A 27,672-nucleotide genomic window follows, 5' to 3' on the forward strand; every position below is an offset into this window, starting at 1 on the left:
CCAAACGATCCATAAAACAAGGCATCCACGAGAGCGGAGGGAGTGAATAGACGTCCAAACGATAGGGCATCCACGGGCGCGGATAGAGTCAAGCCCCCTCTTTCCGTAATTCTCTGCGCTATATATCGCGTGTAATCAGGAATGGGCCAATCACCAATCACTAACCCTAACCATGCATGCTGATCTGATGATTGGCAATAACAAATTAGATGACCTTATGACCACAAGTAAAATACAGAATCATGTCAAAATAAAGCAAAACAATGCAGAAATAAAGTATAAATGTAGGTTCGTTACACCTTGATATAAAAATAGTAGGGCTGTCCCGATCCAATCCACGACATCGATATCGGTCCGACGTTGGCCAATTACGCTGGATCGGATATCGGAAGGGAGAAGTAAATATGATTTGATCGGCGCAGCGTTTCACATGATAACAATAGTCGCCAATTAGGCGCATGAGAGCTACCTGTTGAACAGTCATGTCAGCAGTTTGGCAGTAATTTAACCGTAAAGAAGAAACCTGGCTGTTGCATGGCTCACCTCGGTTGTTGCCGAGTGCGATCACGCGGTCACTACAGACGCTCCAGCTTGGGCAAGAGCAGATCACAGCTGTTGTGATCGCGAAGCACAAGCTTGGATATCACAAAAGCAAACCATTTCGGACGTCGCAGACGTCCAATCTATTAAAATGATTAATCTATTGGAAATTAGGGCTGGCCCGAATACCATTGTTCAGGCTTCGAATACTCGTTGGTTTTTCCGAGCGAATATTCGAATACTCGTTCCAGAAAAACACACCATCAAAAACAACTTTAATAATCGCTATGTATTCCCTGGAACCGATTTAGACAGTATCTGCATATTTTGATGAAGATTTAATTGCTTTTGAACGTTAATTATTAGGCCTAAGTAAGTTGGAGTTCCTTAGTTTTTCCCCGTGGAAGCGAACAGCTGTTGCTCCGTTCCAAATCAGCTGTCCTCTTCCATCTCAGCCCTTAGGGGAGCTTTTCAATTCATCGTGGAACGTGCATATTTTCCTTTTATTTCTTGTACAATAAATCCATAACAAATACTGAATATTGATAGTCTTATGTGTCCATATTATATCCATTATATTGACCGGGTATTCCCAAGACGCTCAAGCTCTGCAGCAAGCCAGTCACAGTTGATTGGCGCAGCGCTGTACAGCGAACGTAAATAAACTAAGCTAAGGTTAGCATTTCGCTAAGCATTACTTTTCCTCCCGAGATCCCGCTAATGTTGTGTTGTAAAGTAAAGGGAAACAAGATATATATTCTTCCTCCACCTCTCTCGCTTCTCTGCTTGGTATCGCTTATAGTTTGCCTCCCTCGCTCTGGTAACGTCACGTACGTGGAAAAAAAAACAACGAAGCTCCGAATACTGATTTAAGCTTCGAATACTAATTTTCCGAACGAGTATTCGAATATTTGAATAATTCGGGCCAGCCCTATTGGAAATATGATTATTATATATTGGATGTTTGGGTGCGGCGACCCCCATTTATATGGCTAGAGGCTTGCTGCTTTTTACTTATTTATTTAGTGTTTATTTGATATGGACATAGCAATTACATTGGACAGGCCAGATGCATTGTTTAAGTGTTCTAGCACAAGCGCTAATTCGCAACACTTGTCCATAGGCAGCTTTTAAAAAAAAATGGGGCAATTCAAATAACAAACAGATACAAATATAAAGAATTCAAAGAAATACAAGCAATTTTCAATACGGAACATAAAAAGGCAACAGAGCAAACTATTCATCTGTGCACTGTTGATTAGATTTTAGCCACTGTTTGAGTCCTTTGTTGAAAGCTTTATTATTGGTCTCTAATTTTAACTCAGTGGCGAGAGAGTTCCAAAGTTTGGCCCCCTTTACAGAGAGAGCAGACTGACAGAAAGAAGTCTTGCATTGTGGGATGAGACAATCCCCACAAGAGGATGAGATATCCTGACGGGGGGGGGGCGGTTAAGTGGCCGCCATAGTGAAAAAAAAAGAAGCTGTCTGGGTCTGTGGGAGTCAGTTATCCACAATCACCAGGTAATACTAGTTCCTATTCATAGTGACTGGATTAAGGGGACGGGCTATATCTAATTACCAGCCCTTCCTATGGTGGCAGTTCCAGTGGAGGTGTCTGCTGACAGTGGGAGCCCTCTTCGCCCTCCTGCAGGAGCACACGAAATACAGGTTCTGGACGGAATAACCAGCAACCTTCAACTAGGCATGAGTGGTGTGACCCCATACCTTATGGTTCTGGTCAACAAAGGAGAGGCCGGGACTCTTCTGGTCCGGTCTTGGTTTCTAGTCCACTTCTCTCCGACAACCACGACCAAACTTCTAGAGCGAGCTAGTCAACTATACGGTCGTTGCCCTCCATATCAGTAGTTTTTTTATGTGTGTGCTTTTTGATGTATCCAAATTATTTGTTTTTTGTTTTGAATGTTCTCAATTAAGATATTTTGTCCCATAGCGATGTTTAAATTCTTGGATAATGGAGGTAAATGGAGGCGTGCCTGTTAGAATGTGTTCAGAGATCACCTTACTTGCATGAAGAAGAAAATAGAAAATCAAAAGGTCATCTTCTGCCAACTTGGTCCTCGTTCTTGATCTTGTTTCTCCTGACGTAGACGCTGTACTGTACATTCAGCGTCTACATTCAGCGTCTACATTCACTGTCTACATTCACTGTCTTCATTCACCTTCTACATTCAGTCTATATTCCCCCTTCTACATTCACGATAGGCCTGGCCAATGAAACGATAAATTATCGTATCATGATAGACTTTTGATCAATATCAATATAAAACATGTTCAATATATATCGATAAGATACTGCATCACCAAATCTAGCACCTGGGTTTGTTACACAAACATGGTTCCATATATATATTAATACTTGAGAGTTTTTCATTATTTTATCGACATTGGAGTAATTTGAATAGATTTCATTGAAATACATCAATCTGGTGAATTTTGAGAACCAAAATATGACTGACAAATTACTTACAAACTGCTGGTACTGATATGAATGTAAAGGGTCATACTAAATGGGGTTGAGGAGTTTTCAGAAAAAAATTAAGAAAAGATGAAAACAAAAATGACACAAACACAGTGCTGAGCCTTTATACTACTAGTTTTTTATTATTATTATTAATATCAAATTCATAGATTCTGTACACACACACACACACACACACACACACACACACACACACACACACACACACACACACACACACACACACACACACACACTCTCTTACACACACAGCTGCCCTTAATACAGACTGCTGGGTTTAACCCAAACAAAGTAACAGATATGTATGAGTTTGTCTTTTATTTTATTTATTTATTATATATATATACTATATAAACTATGGCGGACGAAATTAGACTATGGCGGTGCCTCATAGTCTTGTCAATGTTGGAAACACTGGTTGAAGGTCATTGTACATATTACACAGAAGTGCTTAAATCCTGTATGGTAATTCCTAGTCTTTTTAGGTCATGCAAATGATTAATAGTTATCGATATCGATCAATATGATCAAGTTATATTGTGAGATGTCTTTCAGCCATATCGCCCCGGCCTAATTCACGCGTCTACTTTCACATGCTTTACTCTAGTGCAGTCATTCTCAATCTGTGGTACGTGAACGCCCTCTAGTGGTACGCGGCGTATGAATGTTATTTTTTATAAAATGATGCAATCGTAAATAAATTTAGACTTTTCTTTCTTACAATGACCTCAGGCTCGATGATCAAGTCTGGGACAACATTGCGCACCTGAACTCTCTCCTACAACAGTTCGCTGAATATTTCCCTGCGATAGCGCAGGGTAATACCTGAATGCGAGATCCGCTTCTCATTAAGGCTTCTGACGTCCTAGAGAACTTATCGGCTCTTGAGCAGGAACTTTTGATAGTCTGCCTTCAGGGGCGAGACATTGCAGGACTTTTGGATGCAGCAAATATCCTGCGCTTTCGGACAAGGCTGTGCGCTTTCTCATTCCATTTGCGACCACGCATTTGTGTGAGAAAGGCTTTTCTTCCCTCGCCTTCATTGAAACTCAATAAAGAAGCAGGTTGGATGCTGAACCAAGTCTGAGGCTAAAGCTTACCTCAATACAATACATGAGTTAAATACAATACATGAGTTTATACAGTTTATAGACAGTTCGTTGCTTATGTCGAGTAAAGTTATGTGAATAATAAATCGTATTAATATTAATGCCTTCTGTGTAAACTCGATGTAGTTATAGGTCTATGCCACTTTATTTTAATTCCGGTGGTACTTGGAGAGCCAAATCATTTCTAAGGTGGTACTCATTGTAAAAAGTTTGAGAACCACTGCTCAAGTGCATAGGGGAGATCAAGGTCACTTGTTTTCAGTTTTATTGCCCAATTTAGTCCGCAATCTTCCTAGGTAGACTAGTTAAAAAAGTTGGTGCTCTATGCTACTCTACCCTAACTATTCATGTAAAAATAGTAATAAGAAGAGTTACAATATTTTTTTAAATCAATATATTCATACATATTTATAGAGGGTAAATACATTCTTTCTTTGTTATTAGGTTATAGAGTATAACAATTAAAATAGTAAAGTAACAATAAGGCATACAGAGTAACTGCATAGGGGACATGATAATATAATGACATGTGTATGACTTTCTAAAATCCCTCTATTTAATTATGAATTATAAAGGGGGCCCATCGACCCCCTCCATTCCTCCGTTTCCTCCCATGTGTTTTTTCTTTTTCACGGGAGGGGTTTTCCGGAATCAGTAGTTCTACCTCTAGCCCCGCCCTCTTTGGCTGAACCTTATGTGTTCCCATTGGTGAAAATTGGGGGCTCATACTCTCTTCCCCATCGAGGGAGAAATTCTCCTTCTCTTTGGTAGTACCAAGTGTTGGGCTGAGGCGTCGCAAGACAAGCAGTGATTTACCCTTACGCCCTCTTGGTAGCTCTTTTTGGTAGATCTTTCACCCACATGTTGAGCTCCAGCATTCACAAATGTGCTGCTAGTACCCACAAGGGCCGCTTCTCCATCAACAGGATCAGGGAGTTCAGTCAGATAAACCACAGGTATGCCAGAGCAAAAGGCCAGTAGGGGTGCTCATCCCTCTGACCCTGTTGAAGATCTCCAGTGCTGTGTGAATGTCATTGATCCACAAACGGATGGATGTGGAACTGCAAACCTGATGCAGAAATGAAAACCTTGTAACTAATTCTTTGACAGGCTGGACATTTTTCCCTAAAGTGCACATGATCTGAATAGATTTTGCTGAATGTTTTGGAATACCTTGAAAGAAATAAGTAATGTAAATACAAAATACCCTGGCACAGGGTACACATTGGGCCCTATCTTGCACCCAGCGCAATTCACTTTCTACACAACACATGTATTGTTGCTAGTTTGCACCAGGCGTAAAGCAGATTTTCCCCCACAGCCAACTTGCGCCACTACACTTGCACCCTGTGAGGCGTGTCGGCGAAGAGCAGAGGCGTGTTGCGCAAATGAAACATGATGCTAATGGATCGAAAAAAGCATTTGTGCCACTTAACAAAAACCTCCTGGTCTAAGTGCACTAGCGGATAGCGCAGTTGGTGAGGCTATTTTGACGTACCATGGTAGGTCAGAACTGTAACATAAGCTTACTCACCAGTAGGCTATTCACCACAAAAACATGCAAACGATTAGCCTAATTGAAATATTATGATGATGATGTGGATTGTGGAAAAACAAAAGAATCCATAGGGGCTGCATGAATGAACACTAGTAGGCTATGCCATGCGTAATAATAATAATAATAATAGACTTGAGCAAATAGGCTATATCCCAGCCTTCCAAAACAAAATCTCGTTTTAGGGTAAATTATTACGGTTACATATTACGTTTATGTTGATTACAACGTCTTTGAGTTATCTTCAGATTTTTAGAGTGGTAGAGAAACATATTTGTGCATTTTAATTTCTGCACTTCAATTTGTGTGATTGGTTACAGTTACTGACTGGAAGCAAGCAATATATAAACTGCTCTTTCCTGTAGGCAAGGCCTATGTGTTGAGATGAATTGATGCATGGTTTGATGTTATAACATCTTTATTTAACTATTGAATTGTAAAGTAAAAACAATACAAATGCATCTGCAAACACTGTAAAGCAAACACATATTTTCTTGACACAGACATCGTGTTCAAGCCCATAACTTTTAGGATTGATGAGTAATTCATCGTAAGGAAACATAAAAAAAGAGTGATTGAATGCGGGTGATGCTTGGCGCGGGCTTGTGTGCACCCATCTGTTTAAACACACGCAAAATAAACACGTAACGCATAATACAGTCCATGCAATGTATATTAACGGGGGGACACATGCATATTAGGAACATAAGTCGATAACGATAATGTATAACAATACTGGTTAGAAACTATGTTTGTTAATGTATTGCCGCATCATCATCGTTAAATAGGCCCACAGTTGCGGATATCATATATTGTTATATTAACTTTGCCAAAATTTACAAGACGACTCAGTGTTTCTGAAGTTGTAGAAGAAATGCTATTCCATTTGTGAATTAGGCCTATTATTTGGCCATAGACTGAGCCATTTGAAGTTTGAAATTTATGCGGTCATACGAGTGTTTCCCCCAGAAAATCTCTTAGTCAAGGTGGTCAAGGAGCGGGGAGGGGGTCTCCGCTTCAATTCCATTCAAAAAGCCTAATGGCACGACGAGTATTCCACTTTGTTAATGCATAATATATAATGCAAAAAATATTTATTAAAAAAAATATATATATACATTGGTAGTCAAGGCGGCCGCCTTAACAACACAGTACTGGGGGAAATACTGGGTCATACATCTGTCTCAGTGGAGACTGCAAACGCGCTGTCAAAATATCAACTCGTCAAGTGCGCTGGCTCTTAAAGGGGATGAGAGATGGAACTCTCATTGGATTGTTGCACGTTGCGCCAAAAACACACCTACGGGTTTCTGACCAATACATTTTTAGATTTAGAAGAGTCATTTATCCGCCTGTATATAGCAACAGCGCTAGAGATCCGCCCACAAAGCTACTCGCGTTTTGCGCTTCTGACTTGCGTTTCAGACCGTTAAAATAGGGAATTAATTATGAAACCGTTATAATGTTTCTTAAGAGATAATAAGCTTGATACATTTTTGGATGCTTATTATTCTTGCTAGCATTAGCATATGGCCCATGAACCAAACTAACCTGGCCCATGCAATGACAAGCATTTTTCTTCAGAAAATGTGACAAGTCTACATTATTTATTGCTGAAACATGAGAAGGACAAGATGAAAGAAGATTTAAATTGGACAATGTAAGATGAGAAAAAAAATAACGATTCAATGTTTCCTTCTTCCTGCAGGCTCTCAGAAGTTAGCAGCCATGCGTGTGTCTGAAGCTCACCAGATTAAAGACGGCAGCAATGCCACAGCCTCCGACCCACAGTTTGGTAAATCAGTCAAGGACATGCCCCGGTAAGAAGAACACAGAGAGAGTTCCCTAGACAAAAAAGAGCACTCTCACTTCATTGCCAAAGAAAAAAATACAATTTAATTGTCAAACATACAATCAAAACTAAAAACATTTTGTGTTTGCAGAAGAGAAATATTCAGATTCCTGAATTAACTGTTTTGAATTTCAAATGTAAGAAGATTCAAAACAGTTTCTGTTTAAACAAAAGGCCCAAGGCCGTTCACCAGAGAGCTTCCTAGGCACCTACAAACGCATTACCCAATCTCCAAGCATGGGCTGAGACGTGGTGAACATGGTGTACCAGACTATTGGATAATAGTCGTGATTAGTCTTTAATAGTATACATTTAAGATTCTAGTAAAAGTAGGCAGCCTAGACTGAATGAAATGAAGGCAGTCTAGACTGAATGGACAGAGATTGTCTACATCCCTCCTATGACCACTCACGCCAGTTTAGATAGAGAAATCTGGCTATATGTGTCTTCTACTTGCCAAAGACTATTATATTACAGTAGAGCTTTGTAATTAGGGTTGCTACCCTTTCTCCCTCTCTGCTGTTGCCAGGTCTGTGTTGATGCTCTTGAAGAACCCCCCCTTCCTGTTCCTGTGTCTGGCCGGCGCCACAGAGGCCACGCTCATCGCTGGCATGTCCACCTTCGGCCCCAAGTTCCTGGAGTCCCAGTTCAACCTCAGCGCCTCAGAGGCAGCCACATGGTTCGGTGAGGGGACCCTGGATAGACAGACTGACAGACATACAGACCAACAGACAGAGAGACATGCATACAGAGAGGAAGACAAGAAAACAAACAGGAACACCAAAGGACAGAAAGACAGATAAGTGTTAGGGCGCACTCACACTAGGCCATCTGTACTGTGCCCAAGTCCGTTTGACACCTGTACCGTACTTGAGTACGATTGCCCCCCCCCCTGCTGATCATGTGAGAGAAGGTGATGCAGTCGTATTAAACAAAGACGTTGAAAGATGGTGCGATCTACGAGAGAGACACAGAGGAACTTTCCTTACAAGGCTTTTGTCGGGATAAAAAACAAGTGGTCAGCAAAATAAAGAATATGTTGGCGTTTTTGCGCTTGTAAATAGTTAACCGCGTTTGTAGCCTACTCTCAGACATGGACTTATTCTTGCATGCGGGTGTCTTCATAAAAAAATTAAAACATTCTGGAGTGTGCAAATTATTCTAAAGAGGTCTAGACTCCGTGCACAGCCCTGCCTTCTCCAGTGAACCAAGAAAGCCTTGGTTCACAAAAATCCCGGGGGATTTTTGATCAAACACTCAACTTCGCTATCGCACTGACGTGAACCCACTCGTGAACCGCTTGCCGCATTGTTTATTGATTAATGGGGTAGAAGGGTTGCATGGACTATACGCCATCTAGCTCAGGTTGCTTATCCGTGCGTGTGCGCGTGTTGGCTCATTAGCATCTGTGCCGAGCACACTTCGCAGAGGTGTGCTCAGGCCACGGAATTGAACCGATTTTTACAATGTATACATTTGATTCCTTTATTTATCTAATATTCATGTTCAGTTTAACCTTGACTCCTTCAGACGGTATTTCTGTTCTCCTCTGCAGGCATCATGGTGGTCCCGGCCGGCGGGGGGGGCACCTTCCTGGGGGGCTACATCGTGAAGCGCCTCAACCTACGCTGCCGCGGTATCATCCGCTTCTGCATGCTGTGTGCCCTGGTCAGCCTGCTGGCCATCTTCATCTTCCTCATCCACTGCCCCAACGTGCCCATGGCCGGGATCACTGAGCCCTACCGCTCTGCTGTCCACCGCAGCCCCCAGTTCCAATACCAGTACCCCACCAGTAACACCAGCAACCAGCCACTCACAAATAGGTCTGTGATCATATAAACAGAGTGGCATGTTGTGCGTTTTACCTAATGTTCTGATCTTTGCTGGATCTGTAGCAGTGTGCGAAATACCCGCCAATATTTGGGGGGGGTCCCCATCCCCTGAATGTTGCGCAATACCGATCCAAATTTTCTCCAATTGCACTAGGCCTATAACATTACAATATATCATGGATGCAAGCCAAGTCAATCAGTCTATAGCGTACATGACAACACGCACACACTAAGAATTGTTTTGATCATCCGATATGTTATAGTATTCGTAAAGCAACACTGACACAGGAGGCTGCATTGACTAAAGTTGTTTGGATGCACGTTTTATAACAATGAGAGGCAAAGTTGTGCAATACAATGCAAACAAGAAAATAATTGGCACCAATCTGGCGCATTTAGAAGAGCAATCAATTGAATTAATGCCAGGTATCGGAGTCTGGCATTCAATCAGTGCACTTGCAAATGAGAGCCCCCCCGGACACCCCCATATTTCACCGCTGATCTTTAGCCCATCGTCTATTAGGCAGTACAAACATAAATTAGGATGGTTGTCCAATGGGATATTAGTTGTTTATGTCGCGCATTATGCATCCAGTCAGCAAAGGTCATATGCTTTTTGGGATTTTCCATGCAAGCATGAGTTAATCGTAACTGTTGGCATAAATCATTTGGTTTTGCACGCCCTCAAACTAGGGCTGACCCATCACATCATGCTTTTGATAAACTTTAGGTTCCCAAACAGTTAGGCTCTAGGCCTATGTGCATGGGGTCATGCATGTTGGGGGGGACTGGATGCTGGTTCATATGTCGTACAACCTAATAAGGAAAATAATATTGCTATGAAAAAATATTTTTTGATAATAAATCGTACATTAACTCAGGAGGCTGTAGGCGAGGGGGGACGATTGGGGGAATTATTCAAGTTGGTTTTTTTTAAGACCAATATTGCAATTGAAATTTAGTATGCAATTTTTCTTTCTAAAGTTCCTTGTCTTCTGTATTATTCACTGAACACAAGCATGAATCTAAAGTATTACCAACAAACATTGGAAGCAAGCAATTTAAACTGCTCTTTCCTGTAGGCAAGGCCTATGTGTTGAGATGAATTGATGCATGGATTGATGTTATAACATCTTTATTTAACTATTGAATTGTAAAGTAAAAACAATACAAATCTTACTGATCTCCAGTCAGTAACTGTAACCAATCACACAAATTGAAGTGCAGAAATTAAAATGCACAAATATGTTTCTCTACCACTCTAAAAATCTGAAGATAACTCAGTCGTTGTAATCAACATAAACGTAATATGTAAAGATGTAGAATGTGGGCCGTAAACAAAGCCGTAAACCCGGCTCTGGGCCCCGTGTTGAGGGGCGTCATATCCCAATGAACTCCGCTATCTCCTTAGTCGTTTTGCGGTGCCGTTTTAAACTGCGTTCATATATACTCTAAATCATTCCGGTCAGTGATCCCTGCCGAGTGGGGATTCGGTCTACTGGACAAAAAGCGGTCAATTTGTTTTATTTTCCACAAATCAAAGCGTAGCATGGCAAGTTGTTTTCTTTATCTACTGCTCTCACATGAGCTGTGGGTCGTATACACGTGATCCCCACGTGGTCCTCTGTTTCAGATTCAAACCGGTTAGATTGTGGAACATTAAAGGCCTACGTGCAGGTTAACCGGAAGTTTTGATTAATGGGTACATAAAGCACTCAAAATAGGTGGATCATTTATAAAATGTCTCCAAAATACTGTTAAAGTCCAGTTCTTGGCAGTAACGGGTCTTTTCTAACGCCATTCGGCAATGTAGTAACGTTGGTGAGATGTGCTGGAAGCCCTGTAGCCTCAGCCTAGTACTAGAACTATGGCGTCTAAGAGGTGGCAAGAACCACAAATAACATGCATGATGGCCCACAGCAGTATAATTTCGAACCTGTCAGACGTGAGAGGGCGAATGAGGAATTGCCGAGAACTGATGGCGGTCAAAGCCAATTAAATGCATCAGAGGAGAATGACCGGAGAGTTGCCATCATTTAGCAATGCAGCAACGAGCGCTTGAGCTAGTCAATGAACAGCAGTACATACAACAACAACGCTTTATTTATTTTTGAATAGCACCGTCAGTGAATAGCACCGAGTTAAAGTCAATGTCTTCTTTATATCTAGTGACAGTGATTATGTCGTAAGTACCGGTAAACTTAGTCAGAAGATCTAGAAATAGAAGGCATAATGCTATAGCTATGGGCTAACTTAGTCTATCGGACATGCAATCAGTGCACTTGCAAATGAGTGCCTGCCAGTATAACCGATGGTGGTGTGACAATATTTAAAAAATCTGTTTTATCATCAACATTCAGTCACTGCAGAGATTTAAAGACTAACCTCTTCCCATAAGTTAGAATGGATCCAAAGTATGTGATTGATACAGTCTGGTTTAGCTTTCGCTTGCTATCCGTTTTTAGTATGACTTCTCAACATTGGTCTTTCCTGTGTTCGGCGCACATGGCTAATTTGCATACGCGCACAGGATTGGCTGGCTCTGCAAGGCAAATAATAGACATATTTAATTATCTTTCTATCTGTCTGTCCATCTATCTATCAACGCATGTGTCTAGTTTTAATGTGATGTATTTTGTGTATGTCCAGTCAGACTTGTTTTCTCCCTTGTTCTGTGTGGTCTTGTGGGCTATACTGTGTGAGCCGAATCACCTAAATGAATTCCAGACGATTTGTGTAGTTTGGTATTAATAAAGACTTGACTAGGCTATCTATCTATCTAGGCCATTAGGCTTTAGACTTTTACTTTATTGTCCCCTGGGGGAAATATTAGACAACAATTATTCGCCGAAGGCGAAGTGAATAGTGTGAAATAGCCCCCGAGGCCGAAGGTCAATTTGTTATTGTTATTAGCAGACATTTTGCGTTGAAAACAATATCGAGTTTGAGATGTCAATCATGGGATATTGCCCAATATCCCGATATAGCGAACCAATCAAATTGTGCCATCTTAGGAGGTTCACTTGTAGCAATTACTAACTATATATAATATCTATGTATTTATCTATGTATCTGTATAATCTGCAGAACACTCTCTTACTAGTCTCTACTCAAGGGCCTCAATGCAGCTTTGGTCCGTGTCTCCCCAAAGTGACGTCATGCAATGCATTCTGGGGGAAATGAGAATCAATAGCAAACCTAAAAATATTACCTACTTTTTCGTATTACATTCCGTTTTGTGATACCTAACAACATTAAATACAATAAATAACAGTTTAAATCTTTATTACCAACAAACAAATTGCACAAATTCGTTGGAAAATAAACCCTGGAACAGGGCTTTTAAAACAAAGACTGTTTTAATCGCTGCCTTTGCGATTAAGAACATTTAATAAAAAAATGTTAAATTAGTTATACTAATTACTATGTCGGTTAGAATTAGATTAATTGTTCAGCCCTATCCAGGAAGCAACATATGTTTCACTGACAGACTTATAGGGCCCTATCTTGCATCCAGCGCAATTGACTTAATCACTGGCGAATGTGTCGTTGCTTGTTTGCAACTGGCGCAGAGCGTTCTTTTCCTCCTGCGCCACGCGTCGGTTAATTAGGGAATGATCTTGCACACCAATGGGCGGTTCGTCGAAAGGAGGAGGCGTGTTCTGGCGCAAACGTTCCCTGGTGCTATTTTGCAGTTTCAGAAACCACTTGCGCCACAAACCAGGAAATGCCTGGTTTAAAGTCAGTGTCGCGTTGTTCAGATGCTATTTTAAGGGCGCATGCATAATGTTGCAGGCGCATACACTTTACTTCTCTCATCTACCTAGCCACACATTCTTGGGAAATTATTTGGGAAAGAACAGCTGATATGGTAATAAGTTGTACTTTTAAATCAATGCATCTGCAAACACCGTACAGCAAACACATATTTTCTTGACACAGACATCGTGTACATGCCCATAACTTTTAGGATTGATGAGTATTTGATCGTGAGAAAACATTGTTTTACCGCGAGTGAGTGTTAATGAATGAATGAATAAAAGAATGAATGAATGCGGGCACGCGTGTGTGTATGTGTAAAATAATTAATGAATGTGGGTGCGCGTGTGTGCATCCATCTGTTTAAACACACGCAAACTAAACACGTAGCGCATAATACAGTCCATGGCAATGTATATTAACGGGGGGACGCATGCATATTAGGAACACAAGTCGATAACGATAATGAATACAATTCTGATAAGAAACGATGTTTATAATGTATTGCGTATATCATTAAATAGAACCACAGTTACCGCACTTCATATGTTATATCATATACGTTTTCTTTGCCGAAATTTATTTGAGGACTGAAGTTGTGGAAGAAAACCTTTTTCCATGTGTGAATTAGGCCATATTATTTGGCCATAAACTGAGCCATTTGAAGTTTGAAATTCATGTGCATCTGTCTCATCGGAGACTGCAGACGCGCTGTCAAAATATCAACTCGTCGGATTCAAAATGCGCTCATGGCTCTTAAAGGGGATGGGAGCTGGCACTCTCATTGGTTTGCACGTTACTCCCAAACCACACCTACGGGTAATTAGGCTACTTCCCTTTTTAGATATGCGCCGGGCGCAAGAGTCATTTTTTGCGTCGGCTAAACTAGCGACATCGCCATAGAACCGCCCTCAAAGCTACTTGCGCTTGGCGCTTCTCACCTGCGTTTCAGACCGTTAAAATAGGGCCCATAGTGTCTTCAAGTCAAGCCGAGAAAATACAAAACATTAAATAGAAAATTTGAGTAGCTTGACCGTTGATGGCTTTCCTTGTTTCAAATGAAAGTGGAGTAAGAGTGTTGATGATTTTTTTACCTCATTAACACTGTCTCTCTCTCCACTCCTACATGCATCCCCTGCTGTCTCCCCTCTCTGCACCCCAGTTCTGACCTGGAGCCTGACAGCCTGCTCGCTGAATGCAACTCAGGCTGCAGCTGTGCCCGGGAGCTGTACAACCCGGTGTGTGGGGGCGACGGCGTCATGTATTACTCTCCCTGCCACGCAGGCTGCAGCACCCTCCATCACACCGACGCCACGACTGGGAGACAGGTACGCTGTCCTGCATCTCGTTGAAGTCAAAAGGCTTTGTTTCTCCTCTACTTTGACTGATACAACCCTCCTGATATCTGCAGCCATTCAGAGTCAGGCTCTGCAGACCCCATGCAGACTTGTGTTTATATTCTATATATATTCAGAGCCTTTAAGACTCAACGTGCAGGTTACACAAACCACCGCCATCCACTGCCTCGTTACAGAAAAACGTCACAATGAATGCCATGACTTTACATTGTTCCAAGGTGAATAATCTAAAAAACTATTTCTAATGTGTCGATAAAGCTTAATTGAATGCTTCAATTCACGATTAGTTCAAGTCGTTAAAAAGCATTAGGATTAATATTTTTTTTGTGTGAGTTCATCTAAATTGAGGACTATCTATGGCTTACTAAGCATTTATAAATCACATGTTACTATTCACCGACGTGCAATCATCCCGGATTTGAATGTTTAAGATGAGAGTGCATCAATTGGCCAGACCACAACTGATCTATATGTCAAATATTTTCTGTACATAGGTATAGATTCAAACATGCAGAATCACTGAATCAAACATTTTGTTGGGAATAAAAAGGGGCTGTTAGAGTTACTAGTTTCCAAAACTAGTCTCAATCAGCATCCAAAATGCACCTCATGATTGATCCGCACTAGGATCTGTAACTTACTGGTCAACATGATTTGTCAACTGATCTACAATTGATGGTGTACTTATGATTAGAACACACACCGCGAACCCCGTACATAGAATCCCGCGCTGCATCATGACGTAGCGTAGTTGCAGTCTCATAGTGATGTAGCCTAGTGTGGTTGCAGTCTCATAGTGACGAGCCTAGTGTAGGTGCAGTCTCATAGTGACGTAGCCAAGTGTAGGAGCGGTCTCATATTGACGTAGCCTAGTGTAGGTCCAGTCCCATGGTGACGTAGCCTAGTGTAGTTGCAGCCTCATAGTGACGTAGCCTAGTGTAGGAGCAGTCTCATAGTGACGTAACCTAGTGTAGGAGCGGTCTCATAGTGACGTAGCCTAGTGTAGGAGCGGTCTCATAGTGACGTAGCCTAGTGTAGGAGCGGTCTCATAGTGACGTAGCCTAGTGTAGGAGCGGTCTCATAGTGACGTAGCCTAGTGTAGGAGCGGTCTCATAGTGACGTAGCCTAGTGTAGGAGCGGTCTCATAGTGACGTAGCCTAGTGTAGGAGCGGTCTCATAGTGACGTAGCCTAGTGTAGGAGCGGTCTCATAGTGACGTAGCCTAGTGGAGGAGCGGTCTCATAGTGACGTAGCCTAGTGGAGGAGCGGTCTCATAGTGACGTAGCCTAGTGTAGGAGCGGTCTCATAGTGACGTAGCCTAGTGTAGGAGCGGTCTCATAGTGACGTAGCCTAGTGTAGGAGCGGTCTCATAGTGACGTAGTCACGTAGCCTAGTGTAGGGGCAGTCCCATTAAATTGTACTTGCAATCGTGGTTGATAACACTTCAATATTGTTTTCTTGTGCAACCCCGGTAAATAATAGCTCTGTCCGTTCTGTTTGGTCTGGTTTTTGCTGGTTTTTAACATTAATTGCAACATTATTAAGTGTTTATTAAGCATTGTTAAAACATCTTAAATGTTTTAACAATGCTCAACATCAAAATGGCCACTGATTACCAGTTGGGAACAGAAAAAGAACAAAATGATAGTCAAAGGCTGAATCCGAATACTCATACTTGACTGCTATATAGTATGCATTTTGTAGTACGCCACAAATATAGCGCGTCCGAATGCTCAGTACGCATTGTGTAGTACGGAAAATGTTTCCGAATGCGTACTACCGCCACAGTAAACAACGGAGTTCACTACGCTATCCCACAATGCAACCGGAGTCTGGTAACTAACGAAGAAGAGATGGCTGACCCGACACCATCAGAAAGACGTCGTAGAATGCGGCGAAAAAAAGAGACATTAAAATGCGTAAAAAAGTAAAGTAAGTAATTAATTAAAAAGAGACATTTTTAATTTAATAGCAACGATGACAAGATGGAAAACAGGTAACTTATCAAGGTAATTTTGCCGGCATCTGAGGGGAGATACGTCATCTCAAAATATCCGGTGGAGTTTCGGCGATGTTCTGAAGCGTTCGGAGACGTTCTACGCATAGCTGTAGACCGTACCAACCAGTCAAGTGTGGTACGGTCAAGTAGTAGACACTGAACAGAAATAGTATGTACTAAGTATTCGGATTCAGCCAAAGATCCTAATTAATTTGCTTTAACCTGCCTTTTCTCTTTTGTGTGTGTGTGTAGGTGTACTCTGGATGCAGTTGTGTGCTGAACACAACAGAGGAAGTGGGCATGGCCCTGGCAGGGAAGTGCTCTGGCTCCTGTAACCACATGCCGGCCTTCCTCTCGCTGTTCTTCATCGTTATCTCCTTCACTTTTCTCTGTAGCATTCCAGCGCTTACTGCCACCTTGAGGTGAGGGTTAATTATATAATGGATTAATGCCTGTCCATTTCTGGGACATATTTTTTATTATATCGGCCAAATTTGCAATCAAGTCATTTCAATCCTTAGCTTTGTTTAACAGCCATGCTATTGTTATAGCACCAAATTATCCTAATATAAAAATAAAGTCCATGTCTTGGACGTTTCAGAAAGCTTCATTTGATATACATTCAAGCACAAATGGTGCTCATCTTCTGACAGGGATATGACAGCAGAATAACGTTATGGACACAAATGGGATGTAAGGATGGCTATGGCAAAGCATGCACCATGACTCATAGATAACCTTTCCATGGCGATATAAGACATAGCTCAGCCCAAAGCCCAATGGGCAAAGAATGGGTTAACTTATGGGTTAACTAGTTCGATCCCAAGCTTCTCCAAGCTGAGTGTTGAGGTGTCCCTGAGCGAGTCACATAACCTTAACTGCTCCCGACCTGCATGGTTGACTCCACACAGCAAAAACCACAGTGTACATTGTACTCTATGGGTGTACATGTAACACTCACTTCGGGGTATATATAGGTCCAAGAGTTCAGTGTTCGCTGAACACTGTTAGAAGAGCAAAATATGTACTCCAAATTTAGAGTTACATTTGAACACTTTGAGAGTGCAAATGTACTCTATTAGTGGTACTTTTGGGCACTCATTCAGTGCTTCCTTACACCTGCAGTGTAAACCTAGAACCCCAGAGAGAGAAAATATGTACTCCAAGTCAGTGCTTTATAGCACTTCGCAGAGCTGATTATTTAATACTTCTAGAGTGAGAATGTACTCTGACTGGTGTACAACCAACACCTTTGAGGTGAATTATCCACACTTCATGAATGAATAGTCTGCACATTAGATTCTTGCTGCTGTTGTTACAGTGCATACATATATAATATAGTTAACATTAGTTAAACTTTAATTATTTTTTATCAAGAACCATATTTAGTTTTACATTTATATGATGTAACAAACAACTTGAAAATAAATAAATAAATGTGTCCCCGTCAACCAATTAAAGGGGAATTCCGGTGTAAAACGGATTTGGGATATGTTTTGTATGATAATGAGTTGAAACGTTCGTTTTGGAGCACAAAAAAACGCATATAGACGCTTTCTTCAGTTGGCTGTTTTTAGCCGATTCTATCAAAACGCTATAAACTTGGAACAATGGGGCAGTGGTTATGGTAAAAACTAAATCGCTATTTTAAACCATTTAAAAGGCTAGAAGTAGCCCGACACTTCTTTGATAGTTCAATAAGGGTATTAACATATAAAACGAGGCATTGAGAACTTTGTAAGTGTACAGATTGTTTATTAAAAAGTACATTTTATACACACAATACCATCAGTAGATCACCCGTCGACACCATTTTGTTTTCAAGACTCGATAAGTAGATTGGCCAACACAGAGATTGTGACATCCATCAGCAACACACAAGCTCTGGCGGCATGCCATGGGACCTTTAAAAATAAAATAAAAATTATCAGGATACAATTACCCTGTGAAACTTCACTACACGATCCACAGCTTCCCGGATACTGATTTTGACAGCTCCCTTCTTTCCACTTGGAGGTGGTGGCAGGAGGTAGACCAGCAGGAGAAGTGAGGCCATGTCACTATCCCAACCTGAAAAGGGAGAGCACATACTTTGAGCATGAAATACACCTGATGAAAGCACATGACACAACATAAAAGGTTCAAAAAGTTCTTGTCAATAAATAGTCAGCATCTAAAAAGGTGGCCAAATACAAACAGGTTATTATCATAGGACCCTTTTAAAAAAAAAAAAAAAAGGGTCCCATGTTCCCCAGTCTCATACAAAGAGGGGAACATAGGACCCGGGGAACATAGGACCCGGGGAACATAGGACCCGGGGAACATAGGACCCGGGGAACATTGACACGCTCCCACTAAATTAAAGCCACGTGCCTCGTTAGCATTAGCTAAAAATGTTAACGAGGCGTTAGCTAAATTGAAGACATGTGCCTCATTAGCATTGGCCATTAAGTTTGACGTTAGCTAAAATCGTTAGCATTTATAAGTTGGTTATCAGAGCTAAAAGACGAGGAAATGCTGAATATTCTGCATTCAGGGTTTCTGCAGGTTTGAACAAGTTAAATTTAAGCCTCTAATACCTTCTTAAGACCCATTATGAATACAATTTCTGACCTATATGAAGGACATACGCACAACTAACTATGAAACATAGAAACCCTGTGCATTATTCACTTGGTACTTTTCTTACCCGTTTACATTCCCATGAAGTTCAAAAATGTCTTCGCTCACTCGGAGCAATTCCTTGGCGATATTGATTCGACCGTCTCTGCCGAAACATTTTGCTGCGTAGTGTGGAAGAGGACAAACGGTCACATGTCTCTAGATTCAACCAATGAGAAGGCGCAGCGAGCCAATGACGAATCGAAACCTAAACCGACGTGCCGCCGGGATAGTTGGACACTCAACCGTTGTACACTCAGGGAGTCCATCATCCTAAAATAAACACTTAAATTACTCTACACCAGCATTATACTTAGAGACAACACCCAAGAGTGTTTCTGGTACACCCCAAAAAATGTACTTAGTGCCTATTCAACACCAAAGTGTATAAAATCTACTCTGGTCATGAATACTCTGGGATTTTAACACTTTGCGATTTGCTGTGCACCGTCGGTGTGTGAAAGTATGTAGGAACCCTTCAATGTCCAAAAAGGGTACTATATTGGAAGTGAACGTCTTCCCTTTGCAGGTGTGTGCCGGACAGCCAGAGGTCTTTTGGATTAGGAATCCAGTGGATCGTGGTGCGCACACTTGGTAGGCATCTGTTTCAAAACACTTGATGAACGATTACAAACGCACAAGCACATCTAAATGTATCATCGAAACACTATGGCTTTACCAAGAAAATCCCTTTCCTGACCTCACGCACATAAACACACGCACACGCATCCAAATGCGTTAGTCGAACGCTATGGCTATTTCCACAAAACACTGTCACGCATCCATGCATCTCTGGCTTTTCAGCAAAAACACAAACCAAACAAGGGGTCCCCCGCAGATTGGTCCATGGTGGCCCGTGCTCTTGAGTAGTGCTAGTTCGGGTGTCATTTCCTTGAAACTAGTACAAACCATCTTTTGTTTCATAATCATTTGAAGTACCCCCATATGTTCAAAGCTGTCCAGTGTTTTCACTGAGAGCCCCCACACCCTACAGCCGTGCTATAGCTTTGAGCATGTGTCCAAACGAAGAGCTGGGATACGACCCTCTTTACATTGAAGTTCCTATTCACAAATCACACCATTTCAAACAATAAAATGGAAAGAACTCACGTAAACTGAATGCCTATGTCACAATAGTCTTGTTCTTCGGGGAGAACCCTGCACAAAAACATGTATCCACATGACATTTGACTGTTGCTTTTGTTTAGGTAGTGTCCCCGGGCCCATAGCGTTTGGATCGGTGATCGACTTATCCTGCCTGCTGTGGCAGGATAAGTGTGGTGAGCAGGGCTCCTGCTACCTCTATCAAAACTCTGCCATGAGCCAATACACCCTTGTAACTGGAATCATATATAAGGTAATCATCACCAAATGGATTTATTTGTGTTTTAACACATTTTTGGGTGTCCGATTCAAATTATTTCCTAGTAGACTAATTCCTTGCTGTGTTTCGGAGTTGTCCATACTTTTAATAATACTTCTTCAACACATTTAGAAGCCACCAGAAACTTCTACTTAACTACCACTGATGTAATGTTCAGTTGTAAAGTTGGTTACTACTGTATACCACAGCTAGCTCTTGGGGAAGATTTCTAAAGAACAAACTCGTTTCCATATGACCTCTAGCCCCACATAATATGGGAGAATACAGATTTGTTGTTTTAACACCTTTCTTGGTTTGTGGTTCAATGATACATCTCTTTATTTAGCCAGTATTTTGATTAATTTTTTCCTTGGTAAAACAAACGTTTACATCAACAAAAACCTTGGTTCAAAAACCTTTTACCTATCAAACAGCCGTTTTAAATGACCTTGAAATAATCCATACCAAATCCTAATTAATTGCTATTCATCCATCATGCAATTCATTTTTGTTGTTTGTTTAAGTAGATTCCGTTGACAAATTCACTACTGCTTTTTATGGTTGACATTGCATGCATCGTAGTTTCTTTCTAGCATTGTTTGATCATTCATAATGAAGCTTAATTTAGATTTGGAAGGTTATTTGAATGTCCTATTAAGGGAGAACCTTAGTATCTTCATATGACACCTCAGTAACTGTGCAAAAAATATAATAATATTAATTAATATAAATGAGTTGTCGACATATTTCATGAGGCTTGTTTTGGGTCATGACAATGGCCATCATTTTACGACATGCTGGATCTGGTTGTTGAGGATGATAATGATGATTCAAGTCAATTTTATTTATGTAGCCCTTAATCATGGCCTTACAGGCTATATTTAGGTAGGTACCTGTAGCTACCTAATGCTAACAGGTACCTGTCAGCTACCTAGTGCTGGTTAACAGGTAACGGTCAGCTACCTAGTGCTAACAGGTACCTGTCAGCTACCTAGTGCTTGCTATCAGCTGCCTAGTGCTGGCTAACGGGTAACTGTCAACTACCTAGTGATTACAGGAACCAGCTGTAATGGGAGGAGGCCAATGAGAGAGAACAGAGAAAGGTTATATGTTTGTATTCAAATTAATCAGCAGTCCAGCTTGATTACAGGTGGACGTTTTAAAATGTGTAGAAGACCCCTGAAGACCAGAGGGGCTGAAAAGGACAGAGGGGAGTAATAAGGTCTTGCATGTAGGAAGGTGCTTATCCTTGCAGGATGATTAGGTATTAGCAGTGTGAAACCTGACCTGGCATTAATTGGAAGCCACTAAATGATTGGAGGCAGGAGAAACTAGGAGTAATGTGGTCAACGTTTTCTGGTTCTAGTTGGGAGTCTAGTCTGATGATGATGATTCTTATTTAGCATGAATCTGCCTCTCCCAGGTGATGGGGATCATATTCTTCCTGTTGGCCAGCATTCTTTACCAGCCCCCCCCAGAGTCCCCCCAGAGCAGCTGTGAGAGCACTGACCAGGGCGCTGGAGATGTGGGGGACCTACCCATCAAGGACCTTCCACAAGATGGTGTCATTGCCAACCCACATGCTAGGTTTTGATCCAAAGACTATCCCAGACTGCTGCCTTTGTGTTGCACGCATGGACATTATTTTGTTCAAGATGGGTGTTGGATGCTTGATGTTTGATGCACTCTCTCTCTCTGTGTGTGTGTGTGTGTGTGTGTGTGTGTGTGTGTGTGTGTGTGTGTGTGTGTGTGTGTGTGTGTGTGTGTGTGTGTGTGTGTGTGTGTGTGTGTGTGTGTGTGTGTGTGTGTGTGTGGGGTAACGGTAGTGTCTCATTAACAGAATACAAAAATGAACAACATTGCAGCACAGCTTTGCAGACTGAATAGCCTGTTGTGAGTCCTGCTTGTGTTTTCAGTGTACATTAGGGCCTGTATTTCCATTATTCTTTTTGGTATGTAATGTTGAAATGGATTCAGAACTGTTCATTCTCATTTATCTTATGCTGTATTAGGATGTGTCGTCTGAAAAGGCAACACATCCACTGAGACCTGTGCATTGTAGTCCTTCCATGTTTGAAGCATTTTGGATGTTGGGCAGAAGTAATGTATATCCTTTTCCTAGACACAGACAACAATGGGCCTTCGGTTATTTCAAAGGTTGACTGAAGGAAGTTGACTAGATTGGTATAATATCCTTATTATACACATTAGGTATGTCATTACATCCATGCCAAACCAAAACTTTGTAAAAACCTTTATTAGGCTATAATAACTTTTCAACACCCAGCAGCACAAATATGGTCCGATAACACACATAAAAGCACACATTTTTTTCATAGCCACTGTGAAACATGAAAAGTGCGCATCGTTTTCTGGCGTTTAAAAGCAATTAAAAAATTGGGGGACATTTTAGTTTAGCTTGCTACCAACTAAAGATCAGTATGTATGATTCTTTAGTATGAAAATAAAGTTGTTTAATGAGGAAATGCATATCTGCACTTTAACCTAGCAAAGTGAACTATTACAGGAAGTAGGATATGTTTTATATATTGGACTGGCCAAGGATGACCCAGTTGGCTGGCTACTGTTATTTGGACCTATTAGTAAAAAAAAGTAGTATCATGGACCTCTCAAATTTGATGATTTTTTCCTTCTTACCAACAAATAGCATTTTCCTTTAATATGCAATAACACAGTGGTCCAATGCATAATGATTTTGTCTTAGATCCAGAGTCCTGAGATTTATACCTTGTACAGGCCTACTCCCCTAAGACTGCTCAGTTTCTAATTAATGAGGCTTGTGGCTGAGGTAGATGGCAGAAGAATGATGATCCAGCATCTACTGAGAACAGCAGTCCTACTTTTTCCATTTAATCGTTCTCCCTGACATCTGAAAAAACAATTGTTAAATGTGTTTTGAGTTATCCAATTGTTTGTTTTTTAAACAATGACAAAGTAACCAACTTTTTCAAAATGTTTCTGAAAAATAAAAAAATTCTATAAACAAAGTTGAACAATATATCTGTGTGTGCCTTGAATGAATTTGTGGGCTCACATTTTATGTTGCACTGGGAACAGCAAAAATCAACAAAAGAAAAGGTGACGATATAATAATAGAATGAAACAAGAAACAATTTAAATCAGGAGAAGCTATTTCCAAACTATTTATTGACAACACAATTGGCAATTAGACGCCATCAAATGTACCCCTCTCCGGTGTAGCAGCACCACTGCTACACCGGAGAGGGGTCCCATTCGAAATGGGGTAACCCTCCAAGAACCAGTTGCGTCATGAGTAGACGTGAACAGCGTTTACGTGAATAGATGCAAAGTTTGTTGCCGGTTGTTTTGAGTTTCACAATACCGGCTTCAGCTGTGGTGATTTTTCTTGTCACCACAAACCTGTCAGTTTCAAACCATCAGTGGATGGGCCATCTATCTCCCTAGGGGTTGGGGGGCCTAGGGCTACCAATGCAGAAGGGGTGGCTGAAGTGGCCTCTGTGGTGGCAGCGGCCTCAATGATCCCCTGAAAGGAAACATAACAAATGAGAAGGAATTATATGGCAGAACTTGGTGAGTTGGCCACATGGTACGTACAATATATAATAACTGATATATATATACACACACAGACATATATTTTTTTTCACCATTTTAATTTTGGCAAAGACAGGTGTTATCTGAAACCTTATTCTCTTTTGGGTTTCATTGTGACTATTAGTTTGTGCATTGCTAAACTTTTTGTGTTCTCTGCTTTCCATCTTCATTTTGGATTAAAGAAGTGTATGCAGGGTTTAAAGGGGAAGGTATTTTTTCTCATCTCCAACCTTTACTTCCGCGTAGATTAGCTTTACCTGCCTATCCACCGGTAAAGCTGGTGGATAGGCAGGTATGCTAGCTGACCTGTGCTGGAGTGCCGTTACGGCCTGTGGCAGGAGGAGCAGGGCCACGTGTCCCAGACTGCCGGCGATGTGGAGGGGTTAGAGCAGCAGCATCAGTCAGTCAGTATTTTTTTTCTCCGTTCTCTTTTAAAGATGGGACGAGGTGGGCCCCATACATATCTTTGCCTTGGGCCCCCAATTTGCTAAAACCGCCACTGGCATTGACACCGGTTCCGCCTGGCCAATCAGCGGGCTGCCCTATCGATTGGCCCTTGCCAAACATCAGGCAGCGAGGCTAGGGCCCGACCGATATTGATTTTTGAGTGCCGATGCCGATTATTTTCAGAGAAAAATTACGATTACGATTTAATCGGCCGATTAAAAAAGAAAAAAGCATATAAAACGTAGTTTTTGATACCTTAAATATACTTTAAACACTTTTGACGAATATGTGAATTGAATGCAGAACCTTTGAGTGTTTTAGAATACATTTACAGTAAATAATGAGTGTAATGTAAAATGTAAAATAAATAACTAACTCCCAATGTGCTGCGCTCGTGAGCAGTGACTAACACGTGCGTGCTGAGCAGTATGGTCTCACCGTTAGAGTCTACAGTATAACAAATTAACATGGCCTGGGACCTAAAGAAAAACAGGCACAACATAGTCAAACAACGAGTCTTGTGTACATTGGTGAGGTGAGCGCGCAGCTGCCTGAGCGAGCGTGCTTTCATGTTGTACGGTAAAATTCAATCTCCTCTTTTTTACTCCAGCTAAAGTTGTTAGTTAGCAAGGCGAGTAGGAGCGCAATCAGCAGGATACTAAGCGCAATAACATTTAAAAATAAATAAATAAAATCGGTTGTAATCTGCGTCTTTTTGGCCGATTATTTTCAAAAAGGCTATAATCGGCTGATTAAATCGGCAGGCCGATGAATCGGTCGGGCCCTAGCGGAGGCCAAGGTCCACAAGATTGTATCACCGATGGGCTCTCCTGGCTGACCTGTGCTGGAGTGCCGTTACGGCCTGTGGCAGGAGGAGCAGGGCCACGTGTCCCAGACCGCCGGCGATGTGGAGGGGTTAGAGCAGCAGCATCAGGCAGAAGAGACCCTGGCACTGGTGAGGAGCCTGCTGGAGGCGGGGGTTGGACACGGTGCTGTCTGTGTGGTGAAATTTTGCACCCCGTCAATCGTTTCTGTGCAAACTGCTTTTTGCAAAATGTATTAAAGTAATACTAATATGTTACACCACCATGTTCCTGTATATTATCCCACTGACGCACAAGTTATACCACAGCAGGGAACTCTATCCAATGCTGTGGGAGGTTGCCCTCTCTTCCAGTATACTAGAAAGGCGCTTTCCGCAGGTCGTCCAGATCATCTAGGGCTCGGGGGGGTGGGTCCCTACGGGAACGCCAAGACCCTGCACCACGGCAGGGACGCCGTTGAGTGTACAATATTGGTATTATATATATAATTTACACATAATCCGATTTATTTAACACATGGACAATGATCAACCACAGACAGGGTTGATAAAATGTTTGATGGGATCAATGCACATGAGTCATGGGGTACTACTGGCATGGCCAAACGGCTAAAGGGGAACACAAGCAAAACGAGGTTAAGGAACAATTAATGGATATCGGCGTTCCATTGCTGGTCCGACATTATGAGCATCAGTTGGGATTGGCTCAGCTTCTGCTGGCTGCAGACTGGCATGCCCAATGCTGGGCGTTTGACTAAAAGCGCAGCAACGAGGCCAACAACATGTTTGCATGTATTTTATCAATTTTTTTATTGTTAATTATGAGTCTTGAAATCCTTCTGGGCTCTGAGCTTTCATCACCATGCAGTCAATTGCATACCACCACTTACCGTACCACCAGAGTATATAGAACAAAATCTAGTTGACATTATTCTATAATCATACAATTACCAAATTATATTGTATAATCTTGTCTTCGTTAAGAGATCTATTACTCTCTCCTCTTTGCGTTTTCTACACTTTATGGCAACTTCTTCTGTGGGAGCTCCGAGCTCATCTGTCTCTGTATGATTGAAAGATCATACGATCAGAAAATGTTGTCTACTTATATATTTACATAAATATTTCAGAGAGAAAAGCATTTGCGTGACACACATCCTTGATCGTTAGCTAGTGGTGCCCCCAGAAATATTTCATAGGGGTGGCTATATGGGGCCACTAATCTTGGGGTGGCACACCAAAACTAAAAACCATGACATTTAAGGACTACTATTCTGCTGTTGTAGTAAACAGGCTAGTTGAAAACGATGTCAATACGAGTTAAGGAATCATGTACTGATTTAATTTGGTTCCTTATTTTACAGTTAATGTTGGACTAATACCGGTACAGTATAATTGAGTTCCACAACAATCCTGTTTTAATGTGTTATCTCTGTCTAAACATGTTTTAGGCCATGTTCTACAAATATGATGCATGAATTTTTCCTTAATAATATAAATATACGGCTTTAATTTGAAGGAGTGATTTCATTTTAACTCACAAAACATTGAATGGGGCTGCGAATTACATTGTTGTTATTTTATTGGGGGGCTGGATTGTTTCAGGAGACGTGTATCTGCATAATGTCTGCATGGCAAACCCTTGGGGGCGCCACCCTCATCATCTTCTTCATGATCCTCAGCCTCGTCCACAGACAACAAGTCCCACTCCTAAGTGGAGTGGCGTGTCCCTTTAAATCCTGTTTTACATCACGCAGCTTCTTCAGTGCTCTTGTATCCCGGTAGCACATCGCCGTCCTCTGTCTGGGCGCCCAGCGAGGATCACCGCTCTGCGGAGTCCTTGCCGATGAAAGTCGAATAAACAAAAAATAATAAAAATGTCATTATTGGACATAGACTGCAACTGAAGAGCTGCAGGTAAGCATATCGCATATTTTCCTAAATGAGCATTGCGGTGGTTTGCCGCAGCATCATAATAAGAGCTGAAACTGCAAGGATGTGTGTAGGGCGTGTGAAGGACTGGTGACGACTGGAATATAACAATATAATATATTAGATAACAGAGGAATGAGCAATAGGTGGCAAAGAGGCTGCGGTTTATATGCTGGATGTGCTGGTCTTTCTCTTTAATAAATTGGATCCGCGATGCTCAGCAGGTTAACTGCCTGCCTTGTCATTCAGTGTGCAGATGTATGTTCATCACCATAACAAGAAGAATCCTGGTTTATTTTGATCCGGATGTGTATCAGAGGACCTGCTATCATTACAATCATCCAAA

The 27,672-nt window shown here is 41.5% G+C and overlaps 1 protein-coding gene across 11 annotated transcripts in view; it reads left to right on the forward strand.

Annotated features, from left to right (window-relative positions):
* The window catches only part of slco4a1 (solute carrier organic anion transporter family, member 4A1), a 43,655-nt gene extending 19,924 nt beyond the window's left edge, over nucleotides 1–23,731 (forward strand). For 5 of the 11 annotated variants that reach the window (XM_056586378.1, XM_056586361.1, XM_056586386.1 and 2 more), the window contains 8 exons: nucleotides 7,413–7,524; nucleotides 8,086–8,240; nucleotides 9,112–9,379; nucleotides 14,310–14,475; nucleotides 16,756–16,925; nucleotides 19,694–19,758; nucleotides 20,373–20,521; nucleotides 21,951–23,731. In XM_056586378.1, the coding sequence (XP_056442353.1) occupies nucleotides 7,413–7,524; nucleotides 8,086–8,240; nucleotides 9,112–9,379; nucleotides 14,310–14,475; nucleotides 16,756–16,925; nucleotides 19,694–19,758; nucleotides 20,373–20,521; nucleotides 21,951–22,121 (1,256 nt within the window). In that variant the 3' untranslated portion in view covers nucleotides 22,122–23,731. Of the gene's footprint in view, nucleotides 1–7,412; nucleotides 7,525–8,085; nucleotides 8,241–9,111; nucleotides 9,380–14,309; nucleotides 14,476–16,755; nucleotides 16,926–19,693; nucleotides 19,759–20,372; nucleotides 20,522–21,950 lie in introns of those variants that run through there. The other 6 variants (XM_056586403.1, XM_056586422.1, XM_056586393.1 and 3 more) reach the window with 2 other exon arrangements.
* Nucleotides 23,732–27,672: the final 3,941 nt, after the last annotated feature.

This window comes from Gadus chalcogrammus, chromosome 1 (assembly GCF_026213295.1).
Source record: "Gadus chalcogrammus isolate NIFS_2021 chromosome 1, NIFS_Gcha_1.0, whole genome shotgun sequence".
Classification (NCBI taxonomy): Eukaryota; Metazoa; Chordata; class Actinopteri; order Gadiformes; family Gadidae; genus Gadus; species Gadus chalcogrammus.